Below are 13,093 nucleotides of genomic sequence, written 5' to 3' on the forward strand. Positions count from 1 at the left end.
GACATCCTCGACAGAGGCGGACAAACATGGGCGTTGCAGGCGAAAGTAGGGAGGCGTGTGACCCTGGAGATAAGATAGGAGATGACTAATACGCCACTTCACGTGATTAACGCGAAGCCTGGTTGGGCTTCCAAGTTCCCTTTCTTCTCGAATTACGCTCTACTCAGGCCAAACTCAAGCTTCTTCGTTTTCGGGTCTACGCTCGCTTCATTAGAGAGCAGTAACGACGTCTCTATAATCGTATGACTCTCTGATATTTCCTCCAGAAATCCACAAACCGAAATCTTCGCGAAAAAAACAACAACAACAAGAAACAACCGACAATCATTTTTAGCAACAATATCGTAACGAAATTCCCCACTTCCGCTGGAACGTAACGCAACATGGCTTCAATCAAGCCACGTCAAACAGGACTACCTACTCCAGGTCGCCCTTCAGGTGGTGTTAGCGGGATTCCAACACCAGGACTTGGTACGAGGTCGAGGAGTTCATCGCAGGCTGGCAGTTCCCTCCCCAGCTCTTCATCGGCAGCGATAGATGAAGAGTACATGAATCTCGCTTTCAAGAACGCTGTGAGAGCGAATGATCCCGCAACACATCGGGTATCTAGCATTTCATCGTCAAGTTCGGCGAATGGGTCGTCCTTCGGGCGGAGTCAGAGTCAGGGTTCAGGGTTAAACCAAAGCATGGGCAGAGCGAAGACGCCGACGTTCGCGAGACCTGCAAGTCGGCAATCTGATGTAGGATTAGGGAATACCAGAAGCGCTAGTAGGGCTGGATGGGTCCCAGAAGTCGGAGACGCCGTGAGGATTGAGAGCTTAGGATTCGAGGGAGTATTGCAGTACATTGGGGACATTGACGGGAAACCAGGACTCTGGGCTGGAGTCGAATTATCTGGAGGTTTCGCTGGGAAAGGAAAGAACGACGGCAGCGTTGCTGGGTGAGTTGTATGGTCAAACCCAAACTTCTGTCTGACCTCTCTTCATTCCAGCAAACAATACTTTACATGTCCTCCCAAATGTGGTGTTTTTGTCGCGACAACTAAACTTTCTCCACCTACCGTTTCTCATCCTGGGGCACGTCCGTCGTCTGTCGCTTCTTCGCGAGGCGGTCGTACGACACCTTCATTCACCCCGTCAACGTCTACCGCAGGCCGTATCACACCTTCCTCATTCTCCGTGTCACGAGGTCCAATCGGCAGGATTAGCTATGGTTCAGGCAGAACCACGCCTTCTACATCTGGCCGAATCACGCCCTCCAATTCCACCGCAGCAACGGGTGGTTCACCCGAAACGCCTGCTCTTCGAGCTGCACGTCTGAGGGTCATGTCGAAAGGCGGTAGTAACTCAACCTCCACCTCTACCACCAGAACCGGAATGGGTGGCTTAAACAAATCCTTTGCTACGCCTACCGCTAAAGCCAAGCCCTCCACCATCAATACTGGGAATCAAGCCCCAGTACCGGTACCAGGCGTTCCCACTCCAGGTTCTAGGGCCAGCAAGTACGCCGGTATGACAGCGAAACAACTGTCCCTGAATAAATCCTTGTCCTCTCCTATCTCTTCCAAATCACCCGTCACTTCCTCACTTCCTTCACCCAAATCAACCTTATCGCCTCTAACGGTATCCAACACGAACATCCCCTCAAGTGTTGTCTCTCCAACTCGCATCCGTACGAAAACAGGTGTTAGCTCAAGTTTACCTGGACCTGGATCCCCATTCTCGACGCCTAAACCTCGTTTAGGCGGAACGTTTACCGTACCCAGTTCGGGTGTTAGTTCACCTACGGCTGGAAACACCCCCAAAGCGAGGGTGCCTTCTGGAGTTGCGATGCCGCCACCGCCTGTACCCCTTCCACGATTTGGTTCAGGCTCACCGATGAGAAGTGTTTCGGCGACCTCGTCGGGGTCTACTGCATCTTTAGAATCTCCTACTGCGAGTCCGACGAGGAGGGCGAGGGTGACGGATATTGGATTGTTGAGTAGTGATGAGCTTGAGGCTAGGGGGAAGGCATTGCAAGAGCGGATTGCGGGGTTGACTGGTGGGAAGGTGACGCCTTCGCTTTCTTCTGAGGGATCGCCACCTCAACAACAACAGCTACCCCCGGTTTCACCGGCTAGAAGAGGGACTATTGTTATGAATGGAGGTGTGAGGGCTAGGTCTAGGTCTAGGTCTCGAACTGCTACTACGCCTGCGCCTGCTTCTCCTGTTAGGAGACCGCCGTCGAGAAGTGCAGGACGTAGTTCGAGACCTTCGAGTGTGGCATCTACGCGACCGGGATCTGTGGCTTCGGGTGTGTTGGGGAGAAGTGGGAGAGCTTCTGTTGATCCGAGTGCGCAACTTGAGCAGATGCAGAGTCGGATCGACGCGCTTGAGTATGAGAACTCGAGGCTTAGGGTGAAAGTAGATGATTTGGAAAGTGGCGGTGCTGTTACTGTTGCTGTTGCTTCTGGGGCTGTTGCTGGTCCATCTTCATCTTCATCTTCCCCTCCTCCTTCTACAGACGAATCAGCATCTTCCTCTTCCTCTGCTGCTGTCGAGTTGGAGAAGCAGAAAGTTGTCGAGTTGAGTGCAAAAGTGGAAGGGTTGGAGAGTGATAAGAATAAGATGGGTGGTGAGTTACGGAGGTTGGAGGAGAGAAGAGCGGAATTGGAGGTTGCGTATGATCGAGCTGAGGCTGATAAGGAGAGATTTACCTTGGAGCGGGGTGAACTTGAAGCGGCCAAGGCTCGTTTAGAGGAATTGAATGCTACGTTGCAGTCCGAGAAGGCGCGGTTGGGTGAAGAGAAGGTTGGTTTGGAGCAAGAGAAGGCGAGTGCTGAGGAACGAAATAGGGAGATGGAGGGTGCGAAGATTGAGGTGGAGCAAAAGTTGAAGAAGATGACTGTTGAATTCGAGGAGGAACGAAGGGAGCTTAGGGAGAGAGTTGATGAGTTACGTCAGGCTGGCCAGGTCAGCATTGTTTTTCTTTCTTTCTTCTCCGCTTGTTCGAACTGACCTTTTCGCTTTGAACAGGAAACCATTGCTTTGTACGAAGAGAAACTCCGGCAATCCGATGTTCAGAAATACGAGCTGGAGGATCGAATTGTTGAACTTGAAGCACAGGCGGCGTCCACTTTGTCCAGGTCGACCAACGCCAAGGTTAATGGAAAGGCGGATGGTGGCTTTGGCAGTCATCATCGGTCGTCTAGCGGAGCTTCGAGTAATACCGTTGTGTCAAATGCTGATACAAAGTCGACTTTGGAAGACGCTACTCCTATCGCCCAAACGACCTCTCAGATCGATACGGAAACGCTGCAATTACAACTGTCGCATTTGCAGAACAAGATTGCTTCGTTGGAAGATTTGTTGGATGATACGAAGTCGAATCATGAGGGAGAGGTTTCTGCGTTTACTGCTAGACTTGAGAAGGCCAGGGAGAGGGAAGAGGGGTTGAGGAAGGAAGTTGCGGAACTAAAGCGAGAGCTGGGTGAATCCCAACGGGAGAAGGAAAGAGGCGTGAGGGAGGGAGGTCGGAGAGTTATGGAAGTTGAGGAGGCGCTCAGGGAGAGCACTCTCAATCTTGAGGAGATGAGAGCGGAAGTTGAGGGTCTACGGGGAGAGCTGTCGGTATGTTACCGCTCCCTCGTCCGCTCAGTATTCGTCATACTAAACTTCACTTCGTAGAACATGAACGGTTTGGCAGCGTCGACTTCGTCTGTCACCGGCGAGTTGCAGAACAAGCTGACGGAGGCTCAGATTCGGGCTGAGCAGGAAAAGGAAGATTTCTTGGATGAAATTCAACGACTGACAGACAAGATGGCTGATTGGCAGGAGAGATGTGAGAAGGTCAGTGTCAGATGTCGATTGAAATCCCACCATTTCCATTTCTTCCCCCCCATGTTTTCCTCAGTTTCCGACCATCATTCCCCCTATGTTCTCCTTTACTATGAGACTATGAGCATAAGTCTGTTCAATCCCGTCTATCGGACAGCCAGCCTCCCACTATACTTGAACTAAGTTGTTAGTTCCACCACTTCAACCGACGCGTTGTCCGTGGTTTTGTTCATTCGTTCGCTTGTGCTACCATTCTTTTTCTTCTCCCGAGGTCTCCCCTCCTATGCACTGATGCTCTGGTACTTTAGCTCAAACGCCTCACGGAAGACCAAAGCGCCGAGATTGAGGGTTTGAAGAAGAAAGTTAACCGTGACGTTACGATCAACGGTAATACGATGCAGTCTCCATCAACGCCAAGCAAGCAGGAGAAGTACGATAAGCATGAGTTGAACACGGCGAAGGAGGAGATTATGGGCTTGAAGTATGTTCATGTTCCCCCCCTACCTCCTAATGTTTCCGCCTCTTTTTCCACCATGCTCGAAAGCATGAATTCTTTGTCCACTGCTTTCAGACCCCATGAACAAGAAATTAACTGATTCGCATTTCAGGCATATCATCCAGGACTTGCAGAAAGAAATGTTGACCGCGAGTCAAAGAAATAAGGTATTGGAGTCGGAGAACCAGCTTCTGATATCTGAGATGGAACAATTACGCCAGGTATGTGTGTGCGCTTGTGTTTTTGAAATCCGCATTGTTGTACCTTCTTTACTCCCCTTTCCTTTATCCAAAGCTTTATATTCAGCTTCCCTCGCTGTTCCCTGACCATACCTTTATCTTCCTTCCTTACTTTCTCTTCCTCTTGATATATGTTGAAGCGGCTTGCTGACCATCTTCGCCTTCGCCTTGCTTCCCTTCGATCCTCCTTCGTCCCTCTGCCGTCCGTTGCTATCTTCCGCACATCTCGTTTTGGCGTTCCGGATATTCTCGACATTATCGCTCGGTTGAATTTCTTGATACCCACGGTTCCAACTCTACCCTCGCCCGACGCTCGGATTGCAAACCTTCACGCCCTCGTCAACCATATTCCTCGCATTTCCATATCCATACCCCGAATTAATCGTCCATGTTCTCCCTTTCACTTTGGTCTTCTGCATCTACGCCTACCGACACTTTCGACGTTGTCAATCGCGTACTTCGATTTGGGAACTACATCGTCCACGGTCCCTCTTCTTCTGCACTCACCTCCACTGCCTATCATGGACCTTATGATGGTGCCACGTCCACGTCAACTGCACGCCCACGAACTTGTTCTCCCTCTCCGTCGTCCTCTTGCGCTTCGTTCTACTCCTGTTTCGGACCTTGCGATGGCGATGAACAGGAGGTGAAAATTCTTGAAGATAACCTGGACCAGAGTATCCTCCGCGAGGAGGAGAACCTGACCATTGACGGTACTGGTAACGGATCATCGGATGTGGATGCCCTGAAGCAGACTGTGAAGGAGCAACGGCTAAGAGCAGATGTGAGTTGCTTTACCAAGTTCTTCGATAGGACATATGTTGACTTCCATTCTCTGTGCAGGTGGAAATCGAACAGTTGAGAAAGAAACTGGCTGACGTTGAAATGAAGAATGCCAGAACAACTCATGACGTAGGTTGTACGTTGTACTTGCTGGTAGCGTCGTTGACATCAATCTTGAACAGCTGAACAAGGAGATAAGCGAGCTCGAGGCATTGGTAGAGGCCAAGGTCAGTCCTCGGATTCGCTGCCACATGTATATCAACTTACCTTCCTGCTTTTAGATATACCGTGAGGTGTGTAAGATGTGTTCGTTCGATCAACACGGTGTTAAACTTGATATAGGACGAACTGGAGCAAGAGGTCGAACGCCTCAAGGAAAAGCTCATCAAGCATGATAGGAAGAAAACTTCCAAGTCAAGTACAGAGCCTGATGCGCTACTCGAGCAATCAAAAGATGCACCACGGCCTGCATCCTCTTTCTCACTTTCTCACACCTCGAATCCATCCGTCTCCTTGCAGGGCACTGGTATTGTTTGCGAGATCTGTGAAAAGCCAGGTCATGATATCTTCAACTGCGACCTATTGAAGGAGGACGGACCGCTCTCGGCGAAGTCTATGACTAACGCGGCTCACAAAGCCATCAACGGGGATGTTGAAGAGGTTGATCTTTGGTGTGAAGATTGCGAAGGTCATGGCCATTCCGCTGCGAACTGTCCTAACTCCGAGGATGTTTTCTAAACGTGACTCTTTTTGTACGATATCAAACTTTGTTTCCCTTCTTTTCCTTCTCTGGTCTCTTCTCATCTTGTTTTGGATCATTATCGCAATTTTTACGTTTTTTTTCTTATGTCTTTCGATCTGTACTGGATTCCATCCTGCATCGTACCTTCATTATGCCCCGTTTAGTTCGCATACCATCATCGTAACAGTAAATTCTGGAGTATTTCCTTGGACGCTCCCCCACGTTCGTTTCATTTATGTTCATCCTTCTTTTTTCACTGCTCTACTCATCACACGATATCTTATACAACTATATACCCTCTTTCCTCATTGTAGTCGCACGGAACGTTCATTACAATACGCCTTTCCATCGAGGAAGTATTATAAGTATAAGGCCCATGCGCGCCTATACCTGTTCATAAGTAAATGTCTGACAGCGACACCTGCTATAATTACCAGGCTTTCAATACCTGGATGTAAGTTAACGGTAGTGGCGCGACAAGAGCGAAATGTGGCGTCATCTTAGTATGAACGCTTATCACGATCAGTATTTACGCTTTTCTGGTGCTGTATCAGAATTCTGCCATACAGGAGGACTTCCTCCTTCCTCGAATCCTCGGTGAGGGTATCATTTATGTAGAAGGATACATCACTATTGAACTGGACTTGACTTATTTGCTGCATACCACCATGATAGCGTCGTAATTCCGACTGGAAATTGATAAGCCACCTACAGTCATTGACATCTGAGTATGGCTCGTCGGGAGTTGAGCGAGTAAAGACCAACCTGCTTTCCTCTAAATTCTATACTCACGGTAACTGGCGTCGGATTCCAGTTGCCGTTATCGTTATCATACCCTAAAATGCCTCTGTTAACAGACTGGAGTCGGCTGTCCGGTGATCGATGATCCCTCACAATTCAATACCACCAGGGAATACATAGTCCAATCATCCAGATTTGCCCGCTTCGTCACGAACGCTAGAGTCCGAATTGCCCATTTCATAGAACCACTCACGGAAACACCGATGACTTTCGCAGGTGGACCTCCGGGGTCCCGAGGGAGTGTGGCTTTGGAGACGTGAGCCATTGATATGAATTCTTGGTTCAAAGTATAGCTTCCACCGCTGACAGAGATTAACGCTCTGCAACCATCCGGGCAACTATTGGTACCATCGAGTTTGGGATTACCTTTACTGTCCAAAGCGAGGTTCCACATCAATCCCTATAACACGAGATGAGACCGACGTGAGTGTGGGTTGGCGGTTACGGTTCCCGGACGACTTACAGACTTGGCTCGGTGTTCGAGGGCACCGATCCATCTATTAGAAGCGAAACGTCAAATTGACATAAATCGGAGGATCGCAACTCGGCAGTTTTTTTCCTACAGATTATCCATGTACCACTTGTTAAGCGATGGTTGTGAGCTAAAAGTTTATTTTGGAATGAGAATGACGTTACCTTCATGTCCGACCACCAGTCAGATCCTACTGTCCCCGAGCATTCGGTGAAGTAAATATCCTGGGGGATTTCATGGGATACGTCACGGCGCAGGTATGGACAGTGGACACACACCTTCGAGGGAAACGCGGTATGGAATTGGTCTTGTTGGTCGACAGAGCCGCCATAACAATGAAAGCTGATGAGGAAAAAAGTACGAATGAAGTTCAAAAGACGTCGTTTTTCAATCGCGAGGGTGGCATTTTACCTAACGCCAGCGAATGCGCTTCCGGCATCTTCAATCTAGCCATGATAGTCAGCTTCTCGGATCTTCTTAGGAAGAACTACTATTTCGCGAACCAGAGAAACAGGGTAGTCACCAGCGTAAATCCAGTTATGCTGGGATTTTCAATGAGCTTGGTGGACAATATCTGTCAAAGAATTCTGGCGAACCTCAAACCCAATAATCTTTACACTCTGCAAGCCCATGTCATCTAGTTGCTTCCGAAGAGATTTTCCGATCTTTGCTTCTACCGAAGGGGTCATCGTACAAGTAGGATAAGAGGGGTTGTCGTTCAGAGGTTCGTTCTAGTCAACAAAAAGATACTTGAGTAAAGGGGCTTTAGGGTGCTAAGTAGATGGGTTTCAATTACTTGAACTGAGATAGCGTAAATTGGTATTCCTTTGTTTTTGAAACCTTGAACAGCCTTGAGTAAATACGTTGAATCTGAGAACCCCATTGACATCAAGTCGTCCGGTCTACTGGATAAGGAATGGACTCACAATATTTCACCATCTCCGATCTCAAAGAACCTCCTTGCATGGTTCTACTGTCTTTCATCCATCCCGGCTGCGAAAGTCAATGAAAAGCCACGACGACGATCTAAGGCGTTTGCTCACTGGGGACCACGGGACCAGGTGAACCTGTCAAATTAATGGCATTTTGATGATAAACAGAGTAGATGCACCAACCTTCAAATGCTCGTTCACGGACCGGATATCCTTGAGTGTGCTGAAGACGTATGAAGGAGCACGATTGACGTCGAAGTAACGAAAATTCGTGTCATTCTCAGTATCATCCAGGCTATATACTTTCCGGGGGAGAAATCGAAAGTTAGATAACAAATTGGAAGCGCATAGTTTGAGACAAGAAATACCGGTGGAAGAGAAATCTGTAGCGCCTAGTGGAACTCGAAGATAGTTCAGCCCAGCTGAGTCTGACCCGTAGGTGACATCAAACGCGCGTTTCAAAAGCTCCCAATATTTAACAGAGTCGGTAACCTTGAGTAAAAGGTTTCAGCTAAAGAGTAAGGGAAACAGCGTGGATTTTGACATGAAAACCACAGTTACCTTCATATTCGTGAGAGTTAGAGCCGATATATCGGCTGTTAAATTAATAGGAGTGAGAGTTCGATGGAAACTGAAGAGTTAAATCAAACTCACTCAATGTTGCGCCGAACCCAACTATTTCTTGAACTTCCCGAGTATCATCTACGTGAACTTTCACGCTCGGAGAATCCACCGACGTCGTAAAGTTGATCGGCTTGGTCGGTGAGACGTTTGTGAACAATTTTGACCGATCCCATGTCGTTTGCCACTGATGAAATCGGAGAATGAGAATGGAGGGTTTGCGAAGAAGATAGTAAATGGACCTACAACGTCGTGTATCTGTTGTGCGGCTGACGATAGGGCGAGACACAGCAGACACGCCAAGTGCAACGCTCGCATCTTTTCGAGTCGCGGAACACTTCAAGTTTCAAGCCTTGGGCTACAAAAGCAGCCTTTTATGCTGCCCTCTTACCAGCTATTCGACATTCAGGGGATCTCTGGAGCCTTGGCTGTCGATTTACCAGTCCTTCATGTCCACCAATGAGTTGCTCCTTTCGTTAATATTTTGCTACATCACCCTATCAATCGGAACTAGCGTTTCATCCGGACGCGATCAAGCATACTTCCGTTTTGTACGTTCCGGGTACGATAAGTCGATTCCAATTTATCTGGTCTGACGGTTACAGCATTCAGCACTTGACAACCAGCGTCAGGCGGAAGTCATAGTGGCAACTGCCTCGCGGGGTGTGTGAATGGCTTCGAATGTCCCGAGAGATTGACAGAAGTGGAAGCCGAAAAGTCTAAAGACCAACATTCTTACGCCGTCTTGTGAGCGTTAATGATCGGTTCTTCGTTGGGAGTGAACTACTAGAACGACCCAAGAGAACTGAAGGAGAAAGCCAAACGCGTAATTGACTGGAGCTCCTGTTGACGTGTCGACGCGAGTATTCGAAGGTGTTGAGTCGGTGATTCGAAATGGCCTCCTTTCACCTCACTGAGTCCGACCCGTACAAGAACCTTTCTCAATTCGCGACGCTAACTGAGAAAAACCTTTCAAAATAGACGAGTTTTCTATGAAAGCTAGAGCAACATTAATGGATATTCGGAGCCGAAGAAGAGTTGTTCATTCTATCGTAAAGATTGAAGTTCTTGATCAAGTCTCGTTGGGTAGTTGAAAGGACTGAGTATCGAAGGCCAATTGGGGTGAAGGTGTGAGCGGAAGAGCGTACGGGTGACACGCGGTCCAGACTCCAACGCACCGTCAATTCTCACGCTTCCGTTCCGATTTTGCGGCTGTGGCGCTTGCAGATATTTCGGCGCGTAATAAAATATCCCTCGATAGGGCCGTCGTTGCAAGGGTATGAGTCTTGGTTGTACTTAGGATTGAATATTGAATATTGAGGCCCTGTGGAACGATGTCACTGGCACACAGCCGCGGCAGGATCCGGCCCGGGATTAAAGATTTCCAATTTGCTGACGCTTAACCAATGACCGGTGACCAGGTGAACATTGAAAATGCCTATACTGTATTGGCGACTTCTACATTCCTTCCAACCAGGCCATCTCTTTTGTTTACAACAATTCAGACTCTCCATCGATCCGACGCCTTCGCGAGGAATTGACATCCAAGCCGGACCCCCAGATCCTAACCGAGGATCAATGCCAATATGGATTGTATGAAGGACTATGCTAGGACAAATCACCATGACCATGGCAGTTCCCAGTCAGTCGAGGAATTCAGCATGATGTTTGTCATCCGCCGAAAGGCTTTCTCTCAACGAGCAATAAATAAAAATATTGAATTACGGAACTCTTTGTTCCTGTTGAGAAGGAGCAGAAAGTACAAGAACTTATTGAATACCATTATGGTATGTTCTGTTTTTGCTGTGGTGTTGTACGAATTAACCGGTTGGTCTCTTCTCTGAAGGTTTTAAGTACGCACACATTCATCACTACCTATCTGGCTGATCATCTTAAGTATCTACCGAATCCTTGATTTGGCGCTAGCCTTGTCATTTTCATTTTCCATCGGCACGACTTGTGTCCCTGTCTCCCCGCACATCCATCCCATAATCCACGATCGCCATATTTCCTTCATCGTGTTTGCGACCTATACTCTTTCAACTCGATATTAAGGGAATTTATCGTGGATGAGGGGAAGACAATCTCTTTTATCTATCTATCTATCTATCTCTTATATGTTACTCCTATCGCGTGCTTTCGGCGATATAGGCTACTGGAGACCACATGAAGGTTGTCAACGAATATTGACACTTGTATGTAGGACTATGGCAACTAAGTGATAGTAGATATTATTTTATCTGGCGGCACGAGTCTCAGTGCTCAAACTGAATGATGTCATCCCGCTGTGTGAGTCATTCGGTAAAACGCATAAAAAAGGAACAGCAACTAGTTGACCGTTATTATAGCAACCCAACATGAGCTCCCCAATCGCGATCGACTTCTATGACATACCGTCCAAGCTCAGAGGTAGTTCATGGTCGCCAAGCACCTGGAGAATCAGGTACGTCAAGGATCTTTCGAATGCTCAAGCACTCACTAGCACTACTGACTTCCATCGACTTACAGATACGCCCTCAACTACAAACAGCTCCCATACAAAACCACCTGGGTCGAATACCCCGACATCGAAAAAACCTGTAAACAGATTGGTGCCCCGCCCACATCCAAAAAGCCCGATGGTAGCCCTGCTTACACAGTTCCCACCATCTACGATCCAAATACCGGCAAATCCGTCTCTGACTCGCTTAAAATCATGGTGTACCTCGAGGAAACGTACCCCAGTTCACCTGAACGTTCCCTCATTCCACCAGGTACTTGGGGGTTGCAATTAGCCCTTCTGAGTCTGGGCCCCACGATCCTTGGGTCATTTTCTCAATTTATATTGCCCCCTGGGATAAAGTTCCTAAACGAGCCTAGTGCGAAATATTGCACAGATCGACTAGTGGTAGGAGGACGGCCGTTGATGGACTTGGAACTTCAAGGTGAGAAGCGGGTGGTTGAGTGGGAAAAGGTTGAGCATGGGTTCGGGGTTATTGATTCGTGGATGAAAAAGGAAGATAAATTCTTGATGGGCGATAGATTTATTTTTGCGGACTTGACTATTGGTGCGTTGGTCCGCCGGGTTCGGCAGCTATATGGCGAGGACAGTGAGGAATGGAGAAGTATGGAGAAATGGCATGGAGGAAGATGGGCAAGACTGGTCAAAGAACTTGATGAGTACGCAATGATACATTGATCTGGCGTCGTGAATAGACTCGTATTGTAGAAAGTTCCCAGTTGATTTGTAAATACCAGTGCCTGGGTTTGTCAGCGCTGATAAAACATGACGAGATGATTGCGATACCAACGGAGAGGGTATGGTACTTATAAAGTAGTACTCATCACCTCGACTGTCAGGAGAGCGCTATGTCCGCCGCGACAGAGATCCAGTTCTACGATATCCCGTCGAAGACCAAGAGTAATGCGTGGTCCCCCAATACCTGGAGAATCCGGTGAGTTAGATGTCATTCGTAAACAGTAGTGGTAAGCTCAACTACCATTCGTCAAAAAAGATATGCTCTCAACTATAAGAGACTGCCATACAAAACGATCTGGATCGAGTATCCAGAAATCGCTCCGACGTGCAAGAAGATTGGAGCTCCTCCGTCCGCTACGAAACCCGACGGGAGTCCCTACTACTCCGTCCCATTCATCTATGACCCAAAAACCAGGAAGGCAATTTCAGATTCAATCATAATCATCCAGTACCTCGAAAAAACATACCCTAGTTCCCCTGAACGTTCTCTGATCCCATCTGGTACATGGGCACTCCAATTAGCCTTCATCGACGCCCTATTCGCGCCTTCAGTCGTCTTCCCGTTGTTTCAGTTCGCCGTTCCTCGTTCTGCGTCTATGCTGCATGAAACTAGCGTGGAACATTATCTCGAAGCACGCCGTGAGCTTTTTGGGGGAAGAACCTTGGCTGAAGTGGATCCTAAGGGAGAAGATCGGGTACTGGAATGGAAGAAAGTCGAGAAAGGGTTTGGTGTTGTAAATTCATGGTTGAAACCAGAAGACAGATTTGTTGGGGGTGAACAAATCATCTTCGTCGACTTTGTTCTGGTTAGTGTGCTTCGATGGATTCGAGAAATATGGGGCGAAGATAGTAGTGAATGGAGGGATGTTTCGAGCTGGAATGAAGGAAGATGGGGAAATCTTGTCAAGGATCTGGAGGAGTATACGACTGTACTTTGAGTTTGTAACAGCTGAA

General features: G+C 48.1%; 5 protein-coding genes across 5 annotated transcripts; 3 read left to right on the forward strand and 2 right to left on the reverse strand.

Annotated features, from left to right (window-relative positions):
* Positions 1 to 128: 128 nt before the first annotated feature.
* E1B28_010624 (uncharacterized protein) lies at positions 129 to 6,451 on the forward strand. Its single transcript, XM_043155603.1, has 11 exons — positions 129 to 940; positions 992 to 2,951; positions 3,015 to 3,608; positions 3,666 to 3,827; positions 4,124 to 4,296; positions 4,424 to 4,532; positions 5,194 to 5,334; positions 5,394 to 5,462; positions 5,516 to 5,560; positions 5,615 to 5,626; positions 5,676 to 6,451. The coding sequence occupies exons 1-11, from the start codon at positions 384 to 386 to the stop codon at positions 6,069 to 6,071; spliced, it is 4,218 nt and encodes a 1,405-aa protein (XP_043008075.1). The 5' UTR covers positions 129 to 383; the 3' UTR covers positions 6,072 to 6,451.
* Positions 6,452 to 7,794: 1,343 nt separating this feature from the next.
* Positions 7,795 to 8,037, reverse strand: E1B28_010625 (uncharacterized protein; the record flags this gene model as incomplete). Its single annotated transcript, XM_043155604.1, has 2 exons — positions 7,795 to 7,890; positions 7,945 to 8,037. The coding sequence occupies 2 exons, from the start codon at positions 8,035 to 8,037 to the stop codon at positions 7,795 to 7,797; spliced, it is 189 nt and encodes a 62-aa protein (XP_043008076.1).
* A 381-nt stretch (positions 8,038 to 8,418) lies between these two features.
* On the reverse strand, positions 8,419 to 9,219 carry E1B28_010626 (uncharacterized protein; the record flags this gene model as incomplete). The annotated part of the gene is made up of 5 exons (XM_043155605.1): positions 8,419 to 8,582; positions 8,649 to 8,772; positions 8,842 to 8,876; positions 8,935 to 9,088; positions 9,148 to 9,219. 5 exons carry the CDS (start codon positions 9,217 to 9,219, stop codon positions 8,419 to 8,421), a joined length of 549 nt encoding a protein of 182 aa, XP_043008077.1.
* Positions 9,220 to 11,258: 2,039 nt separating this feature from the next.
* Positions 11,259 to 12,079, forward strand: E1B28_010627 (uncharacterized protein; the record flags this gene model as incomplete). Its single annotated transcript, XM_043155606.1, has 2 exons — positions 11,259 to 11,344; positions 11,410 to 12,079. The coding sequence occupies 2 exons, from the start codon at positions 11,259 to 11,261 to the stop codon at positions 12,077 to 12,079; spliced, it is 756 nt and encodes a 251-aa protein (XP_043008078.1).
* Positions 12,080 to 12,249: 170 nt separating this feature from the next.
* E1B28_010628 (uncharacterized protein) lies at positions 12,250 to 13,077 on the forward strand (the record flags this gene model as incomplete). The annotated part of the gene is made up of 2 exons (XM_043155607.1): positions 12,250 to 12,335; positions 12,396 to 13,077. The coding sequence occupies 2 exons, from the start codon at positions 12,250 to 12,252 to the stop codon at positions 13,075 to 13,077; spliced, it is 768 nt and encodes a 255-aa protein (XP_043008079.1).
* Positions 13,078 to 13,093: the final 16 nt, after the last annotated feature.

Source organism: Marasmius oreades, chromosome 6, assembly GCF_018924745.1.
Source record: "Marasmius oreades isolate 03SP1 chromosome 6, whole genome shotgun sequence".
Classification (NCBI taxonomy): domain Eukaryota; kingdom Fungi; phylum Basidiomycota; class Agaricomycetes; order Agaricales; family Marasmiaceae; genus Marasmius; species Marasmius oreades.

Bases quoted from the DNA above. Each gene is read 5' to 3' on its own strand.
- E1B28_010624 (XM_043155603.1), top strand. From the start codon at position 384: ATGGCTTCAATCAAGCCACGTCAAACAGGACTACCTACTCCAGGTCGC. The intron at 941-991 runs GTGAGTTGTATG...TCTTCATTCCAG, and splicing joins AACGACGGCAGCGTTGCTGG to CAAACAATACTTTACATGTC. The intron at 5,335-5,393 runs GTGAGTTGCTTT...TTCTCTGTGCAG, and splicing joins AGCAACGGCTAAGAGCAGAT to GTGGAAATCGAACAGTTGAG.